Source organism: Drosophila suzukii, chromosome X (genome assembly GCF_043229965.1).
Source record: "Drosophila suzukii chromosome X, CBGP_Dsuzu_IsoJpt1.0, whole genome shotgun sequence".
In the NCBI taxonomy this organism is placed as follows: domain Eukaryota; kingdom Metazoa; phylum Arthropoda; class Insecta; order Diptera; family Drosophilidae; genus Drosophila; species Drosophila suzukii.
In genome coordinates this window covers 14,943,411-14,957,891 of record NC_092084.1, presented here as the reverse complement: position 1 = coordinate 14,957,891, position 14,481 = coordinate 14,943,411, and the positions used below count along the sequence as shown (strand labels likewise).

Below are 14,481 nucleotides of genomic sequence, written 5' to 3'. Positions count from 1 at the left end.
CCGCATTAGAGTCGCAATTGAAGAACTCGACATTTTACAATAACTCACGGCATTTGATGACGTCTTCTGGTATTCCCTATCTTTCTTTATCACTGTAAGGTGCGGTACGGGAAAATAAGGCTTAAAATACAAATAAAAAATAGCCTTTAAGTAAAATATACTGCAAGTATATATGCCAAGATGCCACAGAAATAGCAAATGTTTTGAAATCATTTGTAACGACGCCTAAAAGTATGCAACAAAATATTTTGAGATAGTAGGGCAGAGAAAACTTTAAAAGTCTTATAAATTGATTTTCAAACCCAAATGATTTCTAATAGTTTGTTATATTCTCTTACCTCCATCGTTTGAGATGGGGTTTCCAGCGCACCTAAGTGGTATTTCCTTTTTAAATATTTTCTATATTAGCCGGGAAAATTATGAATCGACTGAAACGCACTGTCTGGGTTTTCTTTGGCTCCATGTACGTGCGTTTAAATCTTCGATAACTTTTCCGTCGGTACGTGACTAAAATGCAATGCGACCTATAGAGACTACCAAATGTCCAAATGGCTCGGATATGTGTGCACATCTCCGGTTTTTTTTTGTGTGTGTGGGATATGATTTCGGGATTTTACCAAAAATGAACAAGTCGGAATGGAAAGCGAAGGGGGCTTTCTTGCGAGGAAAATGAAATGGAATGGAAAATGGAGAAGGAGCTGGGAAAACCGGAGTCGAATGTCTGCCCCGAGGCCTTTGTTCCTGCATCTCGATATATATTCAGCTTTAGCTCTCGGTTTAAAGTTCCCCTTGGAATTAAGTGCAAAAGGCCTGCGGAATCATTAAACATTGATTTTTAGATGTTACATACTTGCCCCTGTCGCCCAATAAAACCGATTGATAAACGAGCACCGGTGAAAGGTGATTAAGTGTATGGGAAAAGGATCAAATGGCAGACGATTGGCTCTGGGAATGGAAAGTGCTTATAAAATAAACCATTTGGGGTTTGTATTTGAAGTCTGTTATATTGGACATGTTTTAAAATATTAACATAAACTAAACCAGCGAATGATAGGTATATAATTAATAGTGCTTATCAAAATTACCGTTGCAGCTCATTTATTCTGTTTATTTTACTTCTTGACTAGTTTATTCACCCTTCAAGTGATTAGTCCCTTAATTACAGAATAGTTAACCCAAATTTCTTATATAATCAGTTATTTATGCACTAGTTCACTATTTTAAAGTAATTTGTGATTTATTCATATATCTACGCACTGCCTAATAAATTATATAAAACATTGTAACACACATTGTATGCATTACACAAGCAGACATTAATTTAAATCGAACTTGTGTTTTGCATCCTTTATCTAATCAATCAACGTTATTAAATTATTATTTGGCCAGAGTGAGTTCCTTATTGAAACATGCACTTAAAATTCAATTTGGCAGGCCAGTGATAAATATGTATTACTGGAGAAATGCCACAGATTATCAATAGACACAGATCGATTTTTGGCACACGTGGCAGGCACTTAAATCCTTTTGAATTGTGGCAAGGACATATGTTTGCAGCTAAAAAGGCGCAAAACTTCCGTTTTGAAATCGAACATTTTTCGGAGAAACTTTCCAACTTCCCAACTTGTTTCCGGATCCATAGACTGTCCCCTTTAGCCTTCTAAAAATTTTCTGAACACAGCTGGCCATTAAATGCCTTCTCTCTCTCTACACTACAAAAAAGGTTTACAGCTTCACTTTCGACTTGGACCGAGTTGGTGAATATAAAGACTACAACATATAATTTATATTGATTGTTAATCCATAAAACTATGAAAACTATTATAAAGAATGTATTAAAAAAGGAATGCCTTCTTTCGGAATGAATTCGTTAACTTCAGGACCCAAATTATATTGATGCATACTTTAAAACACATTTTTGAAGAAATTGAACCATGCAATATTATTTTTGAGTTTTCAATATTTTTAAAACACTTAAGTATACAATTTATATTTAATTTTAATCTCTTAAAAATATAAATCTAAAAAAAGGTGCCAAAAGCATTCAAACATTCAAAAATGGAATGCCTTCTGTCGGAATAAGTCCGTCAACATTATATTGTTGCATAATTTGAGAAATATATAAATATGAAATATTGTGTTAGTTTTTTTATATCTCTTGCATACTTTTTAGAACTCTTTTGGGGACTAAGAGACTTAATCCATACAACTATAAATCTAGTAAAGGTGCCCAAAAGTAGGCAAGTAAAATTGTAATGCCATCTTTCGTAATGAATCAGTCAGCTTGAGGACCTAATTTATACTGATGGATACCTTTATAGAAGAATCCAACCATGAAATATTATGTTGGCTTTTTTTGCAGTGCATCCTTGCTGGACAAGGAGGAAAACTATTGAAGATGGCCTGCAGCAGATGTGGGTGTTGACATCTATGTCCTTCCATCTGTGTGTGTGTGTGGTGGTGGAGGGGGAGGGGGTTTCGGGTGTTTGTGTATGTGTATTGGTGTTGCCTGTGGGAAAATGTGCAAGGAAAATGCAATGACAAATAGGCGACAAAACGAAATGAGAAATATCCAAGGAGGAGCAAAGCGAGATGAAGAAATGCTCGAAGAAGGCAATGGTTCCAGCTGAGATTAGAAAAGCATTTGTTCCAATCAAAAAGCCAACAAAAGGGAAACAACAGAGCAGAAAGAGTGGCAGTGAGAGGGAGTGAGAGGGGGCTAGGCGGTGCGACAGAGACGGGCAACAAGGCCACCAAGGCGGCGTGTCCTTTGGCCCGGCCAAACAAAATGAAGGAACAAAGGACAAATGTGTGAAGATAAACTGCCGAGGCACGTGAATGTGGTTGACTCGCTGATGGAGGATCCAAAGGAATCGGAGGTATGGGGGGGGGGCTTGGAAAATGAGTGAAAAATGGGTGGAAAACGAATGAAAAACGGGTGGAAGACGGGACGTTAAGGTGTCAAGGCAAGGCCAAGTTTCAATTAGTGTTGCAAAACTTAATTAAGCCATAATGGCCGCAGCTATTCCGCACTTTTGTCAAGCCATTGCATAAATAACAAGGACAGTTAAAAGGGAAAACTAAGCTAAAACAATGGGCCAGGAAAAACAATTACAGACGCTTTGAATACCTTCATATGAGATTTAAAAGTACCTGTCCCAAAAAGAAAAAAAGGCATCTCAAATTAAAAAAAAATATAACAAATCTGTTATGATCTACATAAAATATTAACATTCTATGAATTATAAAAAATTTTTATTAAAAAAATGATCCCCTAACTTAGAATTTTACTTATATTATATTTTAGAATACCCTTCAGAGGGTGATAGTCATTCCAATATAACCATCAGATAAAGGCGTCTTTTAACAAGATTATATTTAACAGAGAAATGACCAAGTTATGCCTGGAACTTGGCTTCCTTTCACACGGTATTACCCCATCAATCCAGGCAATAGATGAATGGCCAGCTGACTGACTGGATGAGCAAGTGAATGGTGGCTGGGTGACCGAATGGATGGGTGAGTGAATGGTGGTGGACAACCCATGGTCTCAACTGCAACTGCATCTGCATCTTGGTGTTGGCGTTGGCGTCTCCTATTGTTAAATGCATGAAAAATTGCTGACACGGCGGCGGAATCCTTCAAGGTGCCGTAACTCATACGCCGCGTTGCCCGGCGATTTATGGCCAACGACTGCGAATGAACAAAGCCAGTAAACCAGTCCATCTCCGCGCTTACTTTGCCCCTCACAATCACCAAAATGCACTTTAATAACAACGAGTAACCTTAAGAAAGATCAAATTCAGCAGCATCTTAAATAACATATCCATAACTCCGTCAGTTAACTAAAACGTGTACCTTAATTATTGAGAAAAGTGGGTTCTTGCTCTTTTAAATTTGATTTTATTATAATTATCCTGTCTAGGTATAACTATAAAATAAGAGAGTAGGATTTTATGACATTTATTTATGTTCCTTACTTATGTAAAACTACAAGTTTAAAGGAATATGCTTTGTAACTTTTTGTTTCTTTTTAGAAATTGCAGATCTTTTCCATTAAATGAATAACAACTGAAGCAAGGTTTTCATTCAATAATTTTAATTATTTAATTTAGGTAATTTGCCTGGCAAATAAAATAAGTTACACTTTGGCAATCGCAATCGTACATATATCCGTCATATAGGTAAACACAAAACTGTTTATTTATTTCTTGGGATACCATTAGCTTTATTGTTCAGGCCAAGTAAATAAAACTGATCTTTTTTGAGTTTCCTCATAACGGCATCAAATTCTTTATTTTTAATTAGGGCAAGATATCCTCCCATATTTCGACAGGTGACAGCAGCCGTAGTCCAATTTTGCATAATATTATATTCGATTTAAAAATATCCAGAGCCCATTAGTTGAAACTGAGAATAAAGGATTTTTAAATTCGTTTTGACCAGGGTTTCCAGAAGTTCTGCCTTTTTTTCAGAAAGGTTTAATTTATGGATTCCATCTTGGTTTCCAGAGCCTGCAATCTCCCCTCCAGACTTCCTGTTGTCGAAGTCCTTGTCCAGAATTCCTCAGAATCAGCCAGTGATCCTTGTAAAAATAATAAACAGATTGCAAACTTGAGCATTTTTAATAATTATAACTACTCAAGAGGAAAGTATCTTATACACTGAAATGTTTTTTTTGTTAAAGAAGCCAAGAAAACCATAACCAAAATAATAAAAGCATTTATATATCGCTTACTTTTTTGTGGTTTCTTAAATATATTTTTGTTGGCGAAAACTGTGATAGGGATTTTAGTTTTAATTCCAAAAACCAACATGAATGTGTAATTTAACGGCTATTCGTTTTTATATTTAATATACTCTTGTTTAGTTAATTTGCCATTAAAATGCGATATTAGAATTTTAAATAACCTTAATATATTTTCTCAAAGTTGTTCACTAAATTTTGTTTATTTTTTTAAATAAGCACCTGTTTTCGTTTTAAAAATCTTTTTTGACAAATTACTTTGGTGGCTATGTATTCAATTACACAGGCAGCGGTTAATGGACAGGTAAAGGAGGCGGGGGGCGTGGCAGGATGCTCAGGAGAAGGCCGCTCCATCAGCTGTGGCATCCACTTCGGTTTCCATGGTCAATCGCCTTTAATTAACCAAGCGGCCAACGAATTAATTAGCTGTAATGAGAGTCCTACACTGTACCAAAAGATTAACAAAAGTGTATTTAAAGATAAAGCACTGCAAGAAAATAGGTTTACAAAATTAACTAATTGATTTTATTACTTATAATGATATTTAAAGACGTTAAACTAATTTGTTTACTTACATTAAAATCCAAATATACTTAAATATACTTACATGTGCTAACTTTTTTTTTAATTTAAAGAAGTATTTACTCATACTGAGAAGATTCAATTGAACTTTAAACCATTGTTTCACTCATTATGTTGTTTTGAATATGTATTGTTAAACAATAAATGCCTTCGGCATTAAAAATTATGATTGTGACTGGAAACAGATAAATTTGTAAATCGCGTTTTGTAGACCCATTTTCAGTGTTTACCAAACAAGACCTCCTGGCATCCGAAACCCCCATTCTTGTTGTTCAAATCAATTTGCTTGGCCTAACACGCTGTGAACTATGGCGATTTGTGTTTAATTAGCAAAATCCCCTGCTGGAGGGGGAATTATAGAATCCAGGAATCGGTTAACAGGGGAAAACTGGGGGGGAACAGGGGGTAACCGGTCTGAACAGGGGAACCCACGGACCTCAATGGACACAAGTCGCCTCAGGTGGGACAAGAGCCATTTGCATTTAATGCGCCACATTTGTTCGTGCCTGTTCGCGTGGCCAACTCAATGGAAAGATGGATGCGAATAATGCGAAGGACTCATCCTGGGGATGAGGGATAATGGTTGTTGCTGGCCCAGGGACTATGATGTTGAAGGTTACCCATACCAGCCAATCCCTATATCTACACTCTTAAAATAATAAAGATGAGCATCATATTTAGAGAAAAAATGGATTTAAAGCATTAAAAACAGGTTAGAGATTAAATATAATAATTATTAATCAATGTGAAATTATTTAAGATAAGTCCTATTATGTATACCCTTTAAATAAAAATGTTAAGCATAATATTTATAGAAAAATTGAAATTAAAACATAAAAAACAGGTTAGAGATTAAATATTTTGTAACCACAATTATAAATAATTATTAATTAATTATTTTTTAGCAGTGTATTGAGAGTGTGTTTTTAGCGAAAATATTTAAAACAGGTCCAGTTTTATAGGCCGCATAATTCAATATGTGGGTAAATATCCTTTGAATGGGACTTTGACTCAGAAGCACCCAAATATCATGGAAAACTCGAAATGGCTTATGGTTTTTCACAAAATTTAATTTTGTGTTCCTGTGTAATTTAATCAGCAGTCACATTGTTCTATTTTTACCATACCTGTATATAATCCCCTTATCAGCTTGACTAAATTGTCCATAGTTTTCTGCCATTATGTTGTTAACTACATATATCCGAACCAAAGTCGTTAGAGAACAAAAGGTGAAAATCGGTTGACTACTTTTGGACTGCGTGCGACTTAATCGTTCTTGAAAAGAAGAAATGTTGGGGGAAAATCAAGGGGTTCAACGGGCGGAAATGACTTAATAACCAATAAACTTTTGTTTTATTTATTCACAAATAAAGCGTTAAATCAGCATAATTATTATTAGGGTGGTGGCGGTGGCGAAACTCGGTTGTGGGGATTAACGTTCCGGCGACTACTTTGCGGTAATTGAAGTTTTTGAATAGTAAATAAGGGGCTTGTTTAGCAAGTGCCACGCCCCCAACCGCCGAACATTCTCCGCCCCCCCAATTGCTCATTGTTTTTTTGCCCACGGCTCGGCAATATATCAGAGGTCAGACTTGGCTCGCTTTTCCACGCATTTCCCCAAAACGATACCAAGAAATAAAATAAGTAAAATTAAGTGTTTAAGAATGGAATGAACTCGACCAAGGAAATACTGTGGAAAAATAAATATGCTTATAACTTTTTTGAAAGGTATGCTACAAAATAATTAAAGTCCGAGAAGTTCCAATAAGAAATGCTTTTTCGCAGCATAGTTTTGGGAAACTTTTTAAATGGTTTTAAGGCTTAAACGATTTTTAAAAAATTCTTATAAATAATAATAACATAATATAAGCAATATAATATAATAAAAATAACTGTACAAGCAATCTCATGACAAAATTCTTTGAAGAATACCCTTTTAAAAGATTTTTCTTTGCAAACTTTGGTATAAATCTTAAGACTTTAATCTGGTCAACATATTTATTTAATATAACATTTGCTGGGTACATTTGAAATTGAGTCTTTGTTTTTTTTTTGAACAGGTAGCGGGCATAATAAAAATATTTGCACAAATGTTGGGGCCGAAAGGTGGAGCTGCCCTGATTGTGTGCGGCTCACGTAGTCGAACCGCAATAAATATTGATGAGCACACAAACACAACATTAAAACATTGTGCGTAAAAGGGACGAGGTCCTTCCAGACTTAGGACCTTATACCACCCACACGTATCCCCTGGCTTCCCCTAATTTGTCTGGCACCCGCAGCAACAGTTAAAGGCAGTAAAATTTAATAACAATAATAATGCTAGTCCAGGAAATTCGAGGACTTCGCTTTATTTTTATGCCAATTGCCGTTTGGGAGTGGGCGCTTTCGGTCCCAGAAAGGTTAGATGCTAAGGTGAAAGCTTTACGGGAATGGCTCGGGAAATATATTAAATATTTACAGCCACAAAGAGGGGAATATGTCTTAAATTACACTCCAGCCAAATCATAGAAGAATGGGTGGTTTCAAGAGTTCGCGAGTTTGTGTTTCCTTTGGGGTTTGTGGTCATTTATCTAATAATCGTATTAATTCCCAATCACTTGAAGATTTATTTATTGACAAATTTTTTCATTTTTTGCCAAAAGTTTCTTCAAGCAAAAATAATAATAACTACAATAAGAATTTTTCAAAAATCATTTTGCTTATATTTTTTATGATTTTTTGAAAATGTTTAGAAACTTGAATTTGAGCCATATTTTTCTTTTTTTTCATACAAATTTTTTTTGACATTGTCACCTTCAAAAAATCATAAAAAAAACTATGCAAACTATCAATTAGTTGTTCCGAGCAATCATTATGTACTTAATTGGCTTGTTAGGATGTATGTTTATTTATATTAAAGACAAATATCTAATTCAATGAATTAAGTTTAGAATTGTCCGCATTGTAGTGTTTTAGTAAGGTAACGTAAGTAGTTGTTTTGTGTAGAGATGGCCTGTAGGCATAGTTTAAGTTTGTGACAGGACGACGTAATGATTTGGTTTGGAGAATAGTTTTACATCTCCTGGTCCATGTCTTGTGTTTTGAAAAGCTTTGGTTTCTTAGCCTGTGGAGCAAACGTATCATCTACCGTATCCTGGGAATCGCGCTTTAGCAAGGAATTTGCTTTAGACTGTTTCTGTTCCTCCTCGGATTGGCGAAGAGCTTCGGGTGAAGCTTCTTCCTTCAGCTCACGGCCCACCGCCGACAGTCCCTGTTCGGAGGACACCTGGTCGTCAGAGTTGCATTCTTTTAATGACAGGCGTAACACTAACCTGCTGATCTGCGTCGATTTTCTTGGGGCATTCCCCGTCCATCGAGTCCTTCTCCAGGCCCTCAACATAGGTGTTCGAAGGCGGTTCCGCCTCGATCTCCGGCTTTTCACCCTTGCCGGAGGTAGTCGCCGCCTCGGGAGCTGCGGTTCCGGGCTTCTCGGACCCGGTGGCTATGGTCATTATTGGAAGCCCGGCCTCCATTGGTGCGTCGTTTTCCCCCTTCTGGTTGAAGGAGACATGGTTCAAGAGGTCGGGCATGTCGGCCATATTGTTCACGTGTGCAAAGTTTTTGCTGGCTGATTTTTTTAAATTCTTCTTCTCGGTGATCCTTACCGCTGCTGAAAACCACTTAGCACCTTGATCCAACACCCCAAATAGGTTAATTAGGGATTATACAAGTTTTAATGCGCTTACTTTCAGTGGGAACCAATTTTACGTTGCGAAAAAAAATTTTAACATTCAATATCTTGACTGATATTTGACAGACACTTAGTGTGGACGCACACAATTGGGGTTTGCCAGAATCAGTGTTGCCAGATTACTGCGAGTTGATAATCCCTTAGCAAGTCTGGGCACACTTATTATATCTGTTACGATTCTCCAAAGTAATCCCTTAAGTGACTTTTCCTAATCTTCTGCCTGGTTTGATAACTTGATGGATGGTTTTCAGTGACTTCAAGGATTGTTGCTGACGGATGGTAGATATCGGAAAAGAGTTTGATTTCAATGGGATCTTCGCAAGGGGGTTTCTGGTGTTGCTTTTGCTAATCAGCCCGATTGAATTTGGTTTTAGTCCAATTATCTTAAGAATTGAATTTTTGGTTGGGTATAAGAATAAAAATCAAGGAAGGAAGCTAACTTCGGCAAGCCGAAGTTTCTATGCCCTTGCAGGTCGTTCTCGTGGGAGCATTGTATGTACAGAGCTTTCCGATTTTCAAAAAACTAAAAACTAATAAAAGAAATTTCAATTTACTAGCGTGTGTTTACCGAAAACGAAAAATAACGGTTTTTGTATTATTTTGATTTTAATTAATTATCTGGTCGTTCCTATGGCAGCTACATATATGATAAAGTCTTCCGTTTTTAATCAATTTTGTTTGAAATTCTGAAATATTAAAGTAATTATATTAGGAAATAAATATAAATATGTCGAATAACACAGAACTTATAATTTTTTCATTTTTTGTAAGGGGGTAGCTCGGTTTTTTTGGGATTCAGATTTTGGTCAAAAATACTCATTTTTTAGTGGTTTTTCACTCGTAGTTTAGCCAAATCAAGGCGTACAGCTAAGAGACCGACAGATTTGAGCAGCTTGCTTCAATTGGTATCGATCCCCATCATTTTAAGGAAGATTTATTTTTTGACAAATTTTTTCATTTTTTGTAAGGGGGTAGCTCCGTTTTTTTTGGGATTCAGATTTTGGTCAAAAATACTCATTTTTTAGTGGTTATTCAGTCGTAGTTAAGCCAAATCAAGGCGTACACCTAAAAGACCAACAGTTTTGAGCAGCTTGCTTCAACTGCTATCGATCCCCATCAATTTAAGGAAGATTTATTTTTTGACAAATTTTTTCATTTTTTGTAAGGGGGTAGCTCCGTTTTTTTTGGGATTCAGATTTTGGTCAAGAATGCTCATTTTTTTGTGGTTTTTCGGTCGTAGTTTAGCCAAATCAAGGCGTACACCTAAAAGACCGACAGTTTTGAGCAGCTTGCTTTAATTGCTATCGATCCCCATCATTTTAAGGAAGATTTATTTTTTGACAAATTTTTTCATTTTTTGTAAGGGGGTAGCTTGGTTTTTTTTGGAATTCAGATTTTGGTCAAAAAATCTCATTTTTTAGTGGTTATTCAGTCGTAGTTAAGCCAAATCAAGGCGTACACCTAAAAGACCGACAGTTTTGAGCAGCTTGCTTTAATTGCTATCGATCCCCATCACTTTAAGAAAGATTTATTTTTTGACAAATTTTTTCATTTTTTGTAAGGGGGTAGCTCGGTTTTTTTTGGAATTCAGATTTTGGTCAAAAAATCTCATTTTTTAGTGGTTTTCAAGTCGTAGTTTAGCCAAATCAAGACGTACAGCTAAAAGACCGACAGTTTTGAGCAGCTTACTTCAATTGCTATCGATCCCCATCACTTTAAGAAAGATTTATTTTTTGACAAATTTTTTCATTTTTTGTAAGGGGGTAGCTCGGTTTTTTTTGGAATTCAGATTTTGGTCAAAAAATCTCATTTTTTAGTGGTTTTCAAGTCGTAGTTTAGCCAAATCAAGACGTACAGCTAAAAGACCGACAGTTTTGAGCAGCTTGCTTCAATTGCTATCGATCCCTATCACTTTAAGAAAGATTTATTTTTTGACAAATTTTTTCATTTTTTGTAAGGGGGTAGCTCGGTTTTTTTTTGGATTCAGATTTTGGTCAAAAATCCTAATTTTTTAGTGGTTTTCAAGTCGTAGTTTAGCCAAATCAAGACTTACAGCTAAAAGACCGACAGTTTTGAGCAGCTTGCTTCAATTGCTATCGATCCCCATCAGTTTAAGGAAGATTTATTTTTTGACAAATTTCTTCATTTTTTGTAAGGGGTTAGCTTTTTTTTTTGGAAATGGAAGGAAAATGTTTTTTTTTAACAATTCCAATTTTTTATCGAAGTTAACATCACATTTTTTTGCGTAAATTGACAAAAATGGCAATGAATTGGAAATTAAACTATGAGCTCAACGAGGTATGCATCCCTGATTCTGACCATTTAATGTATTATATCGGCCAAAAACAGATGTTAGTCAAAAATGTTATTATTTTTTGTGATTTTTCAATCGCTGTTTAGTAAAATCAAGCCGTACAGCTAAAATAGCGACTGTTCTAAGCAGCTTGCTATTTTATTTAAACACCAAACCAAAATAAAAACTTTTGTTAGGGAAAAATAACCCTAAACGGTTGAATTGCTAAATTGTTGAAAATTCTACAGAAGATTTTAGCTATTGAGGGAACGACTCTAAATGGCTCCTTTTGAATTTTCAAACAGCTGTGACCAGTTTTTTATTTATTCGGAAGTAAGAATACGAAATATTTTAGTGTAAGTAAATATAGTTATTAATAAGGTAAAATAAAATATAAAATACACTTTCTTAATTGATTCTAAAATAAATATTGCTTACTGGCGATACTAAAATGTTACAGAGTTGCCATGGCTTTTTAAAGAAATAGGGTGACAACTCTGGTTTTCAGCAGATAGGTTTTATCGAACGACCATCGCTAACGCAGCAAGCAAGTTCTTGAAAAATTTTACGTCTGACAATTCAGTTCGACATTTGGCATTAATAATTTTGGTTCGAAGTTGTAAACATCTACGCTTGATTAATAATTTTTTCTTATACGATGCCACGTCGGTCGAAAGTCGAACTTTGTACTTCCACGAAGGGCCAGAAGAAACGCAGAAGGAATTCCGAGTGTTTTGACAGGTAGGAACGGAGCAGATATTTTCATTTAAAGCTGAACAACCAGAATGTTCTGCGTCCTTACACTTGGGTTTTCGTATATTTATTTCCGATATTTAGGGCGCTGCCTGTAGAAGTTCCATTGCAAGCAGACACCCAGGAACTGCATTTGTCCTGGTAAGCCATCTTTAGTGAATTAGGTAAATAATTCAATTCTTAAAACCCATTTTAGTGCCCCGTTTTCAGAAACGTGGCCCGACATTTTATGCCTTGAAGGTGGTGTAGTGTTACATTTTGGCATAAAATCCGACGCTGAGCTTATGCCACCTCCAAAATCATGTTTTGTACCGAAGGCCCGACGTAAAATGAATGCTGTACAGTCGCACGATGAAATAATCGAAAAGCCACTTGAGAAAACGCACCTAAAAGATTTTACGCCAGAACGTTTGGTATCAATCCCGCCCCGACCCAAAAATGAGGCTGCAATTGAGGAGTGGCTGCAGCTATGTAGTGTGACCATTTCCGACCAACTGCTACTTCTAGTAATTAAGGAGAGTGCCAAGCCCGTTGAATTTGAAGGCGAGGTACCCGAGGAGCACATGAAGCCCCGAAGTTCTGGAAAGAATGGGATCGTAGTGGGTGCCGCGAAAAGCCCTTGGCATGTTAGATACCTACTTCGCAACGGAGACTTGGAGAAGAGTATCGATCATTATGTGTGGAAGTACAAGGATCCCGAGGCCGAACGACTTCTTTCCCAGTGGAGTGAGCTATATGGCTCCGAGTCGGCGCATGAGTTGAATAGAACGTTGGTGCTTGCGCCCTTGCCAGTTCGTCAGAGGCAGAGCCTCCAGAAGTCATGGATTCTAGGACGTCCCACTGAACGCCAAGGCGAGTCCTTGCGCTTGCGCATAAATATGCAGGTCTGCAGACTGTTTTGTACCCTGCAGATGCACAGACCTGTGGATCTTGAGATGGCTGTGAAGAGCCTCGACAATGCTGTCTACAGAAGCGACGTAGGAGTCATCGAAGTTCGCTTCGAGGCACCCCAGATAGGCTGGATTTGGGCCAACGGCACAGTCATGATTGTAAATGGTGAAAGCAAGGCCGTTTTAGCCGAAGCCCTACAGGATATAGTGGCAAAGACCATGGGCAAGAAGAATTTCCAGCTCGAGCCTGGCCACAGGCTACTACACTTGCGTCTCTATTCCGGCGCCGATTTCCCCTGGAGCGTTGATGTGCAGGAGTTCAGTAGGGCCCACGCTCTTTCTTGGGATCTACGTCCCCATGACATGAACTTTGTCCACTATGTGAACCAGAACATTCCCGGAGTAGCAGCTAGACTCTATGACTCGGGAACGCTCCAGGTATTTGCCATGACCATGGCTGAAGGAGACGAAATGTTGAAGCAAGTCTACCTGCTTTCGGACAGTTATCGAAAGCCCTAAACCGAAAATGTTAAATAAAGAATTCATTTTCATAAGTCTTATGTGGAAATATTAATGAATGAATGTTTCAGATTTTAGTCAAATATCGTAGTTGACTTCCCTCCAAATTAAGGGAATTAAGCAAACAGACGGACTTTTTTGGGCAGCTTGCTACCCATGTTAATGATGCCCATCATTTTAGGGAAAATTTATTTTTAAACTATTTTTGCTATTTTCAAGAGGCGTTCCTTTCCCGGAGTTGGCAAAAATAAATAATTCCGAGGTTTGAATGCCAATGGATTGGAAATTAAGTTACGAGTCCAACCAAATTTCTTATCTTCACTTTGGTTACTTTATGATGCACCCTCTAATTGAAATCACACAACTCAGGTGCGTGGGTGTCTATGTGGGCTTTTTTTTGTCTGTCTTTTTACTTAGGGGTTCATTTAGTTGGCAGTTTCTCTTATGGGCTTACACTCAATCTCTGAGGACACAAGTTCCTCCCCAAAATTCACCCACTCCACAATATTTAATAAAAATCAAGTTGCGCCAAAAAAAAGGCAGTGTTTTTTGTAAATTTTTACTTGGCAGGATATTCGAGAGTTTCCCTTTTAAGAAATACTTAAACTACTGCGGAAACAGTGGAAAGTGATAGAAGAGCCGACCACAATTAATTTGCGGCCAGGCTGCAATTGATAATTATCGAAATAATTGATGTAATTGGCCGCGTTTGACCAAAGCGAATCCCACAATCAATGTCGCCCCAACCGCACGTTGTGTGGCGACAGGAGTCGTCTTATTATGTGCACTGGAATAAATATTAGATGCTATTTCACTGAAATCACTAGCAAAGGTTCCCAAAAGTATACTGAAACATTTTTTAAATGAAGCAGCCCCATATATTAAATCCGAAATATATTTTTACTTCAATATTCTGAAATTAATGATAATATGATACATATAACATACTTATCATTTTACTGTG

At 36.9% G+C, this 14,481-nt stretch overlaps 2 protein-coding genes across 3 annotated transcripts; one reads left to right on the top strand and one right to left on the bottom strand.

Moving 5' to 3' along the window:
- Positions 1-8,177: 8,177 nt before the first annotated feature.
- Positions 8,178-9,190, bottom strand: LOC139352170 (uncharacterized). Of its 2 annotated transcripts, XM_017086675.4 has the most exons (3): positions 9,058-9,190; positions 8,644-8,999; positions 8,178-8,582 (listed from the first exon to the last, which is right to left on the bottom strand). In XM_017086675.4, exons 2-3 carry the CDS (start codon positions 8,908-8,910, stop codon positions 8,385-8,387), a joined length of 465 nt encoding a protein of 154 aa, XP_016942164.2. In that variant the 5' UTR covers positions 8,911-8,999; positions 9,058-9,190; the 3' UTR covers positions 8,178-8,384. The 2 variants fall into 2 exon arrangements, with proteins under 2 accessions (XP_016942164.2, XP_070853731.1); XM_070997630.1 differs by lacking the exon at positions 9,058-9,190 and having other exon boundaries at positions 8,644-9,026.
- Positions 9,191-11,929: 2,739 nt separating this feature from the next.
- Positions 11,930-13,530, top strand: LOC108018868 (uncharacterized). The gene is made up of 3 exons (XM_017086457.3): positions 11,930-12,096; positions 12,193-12,249; positions 12,305-13,530. Exons 1-3 carry the CDS (start codon positions 12,014-12,016, stop codon positions 13,515-13,517), a joined length of 1,353 nt encoding a protein of 450 aa, XP_016941946.2. The 5' UTR covers positions 11,930-12,013; the 3' UTR covers positions 13,518-13,530.
- The last annotated feature ends 951 nt before the right edge of the window (positions 13,531-14,481 follow it).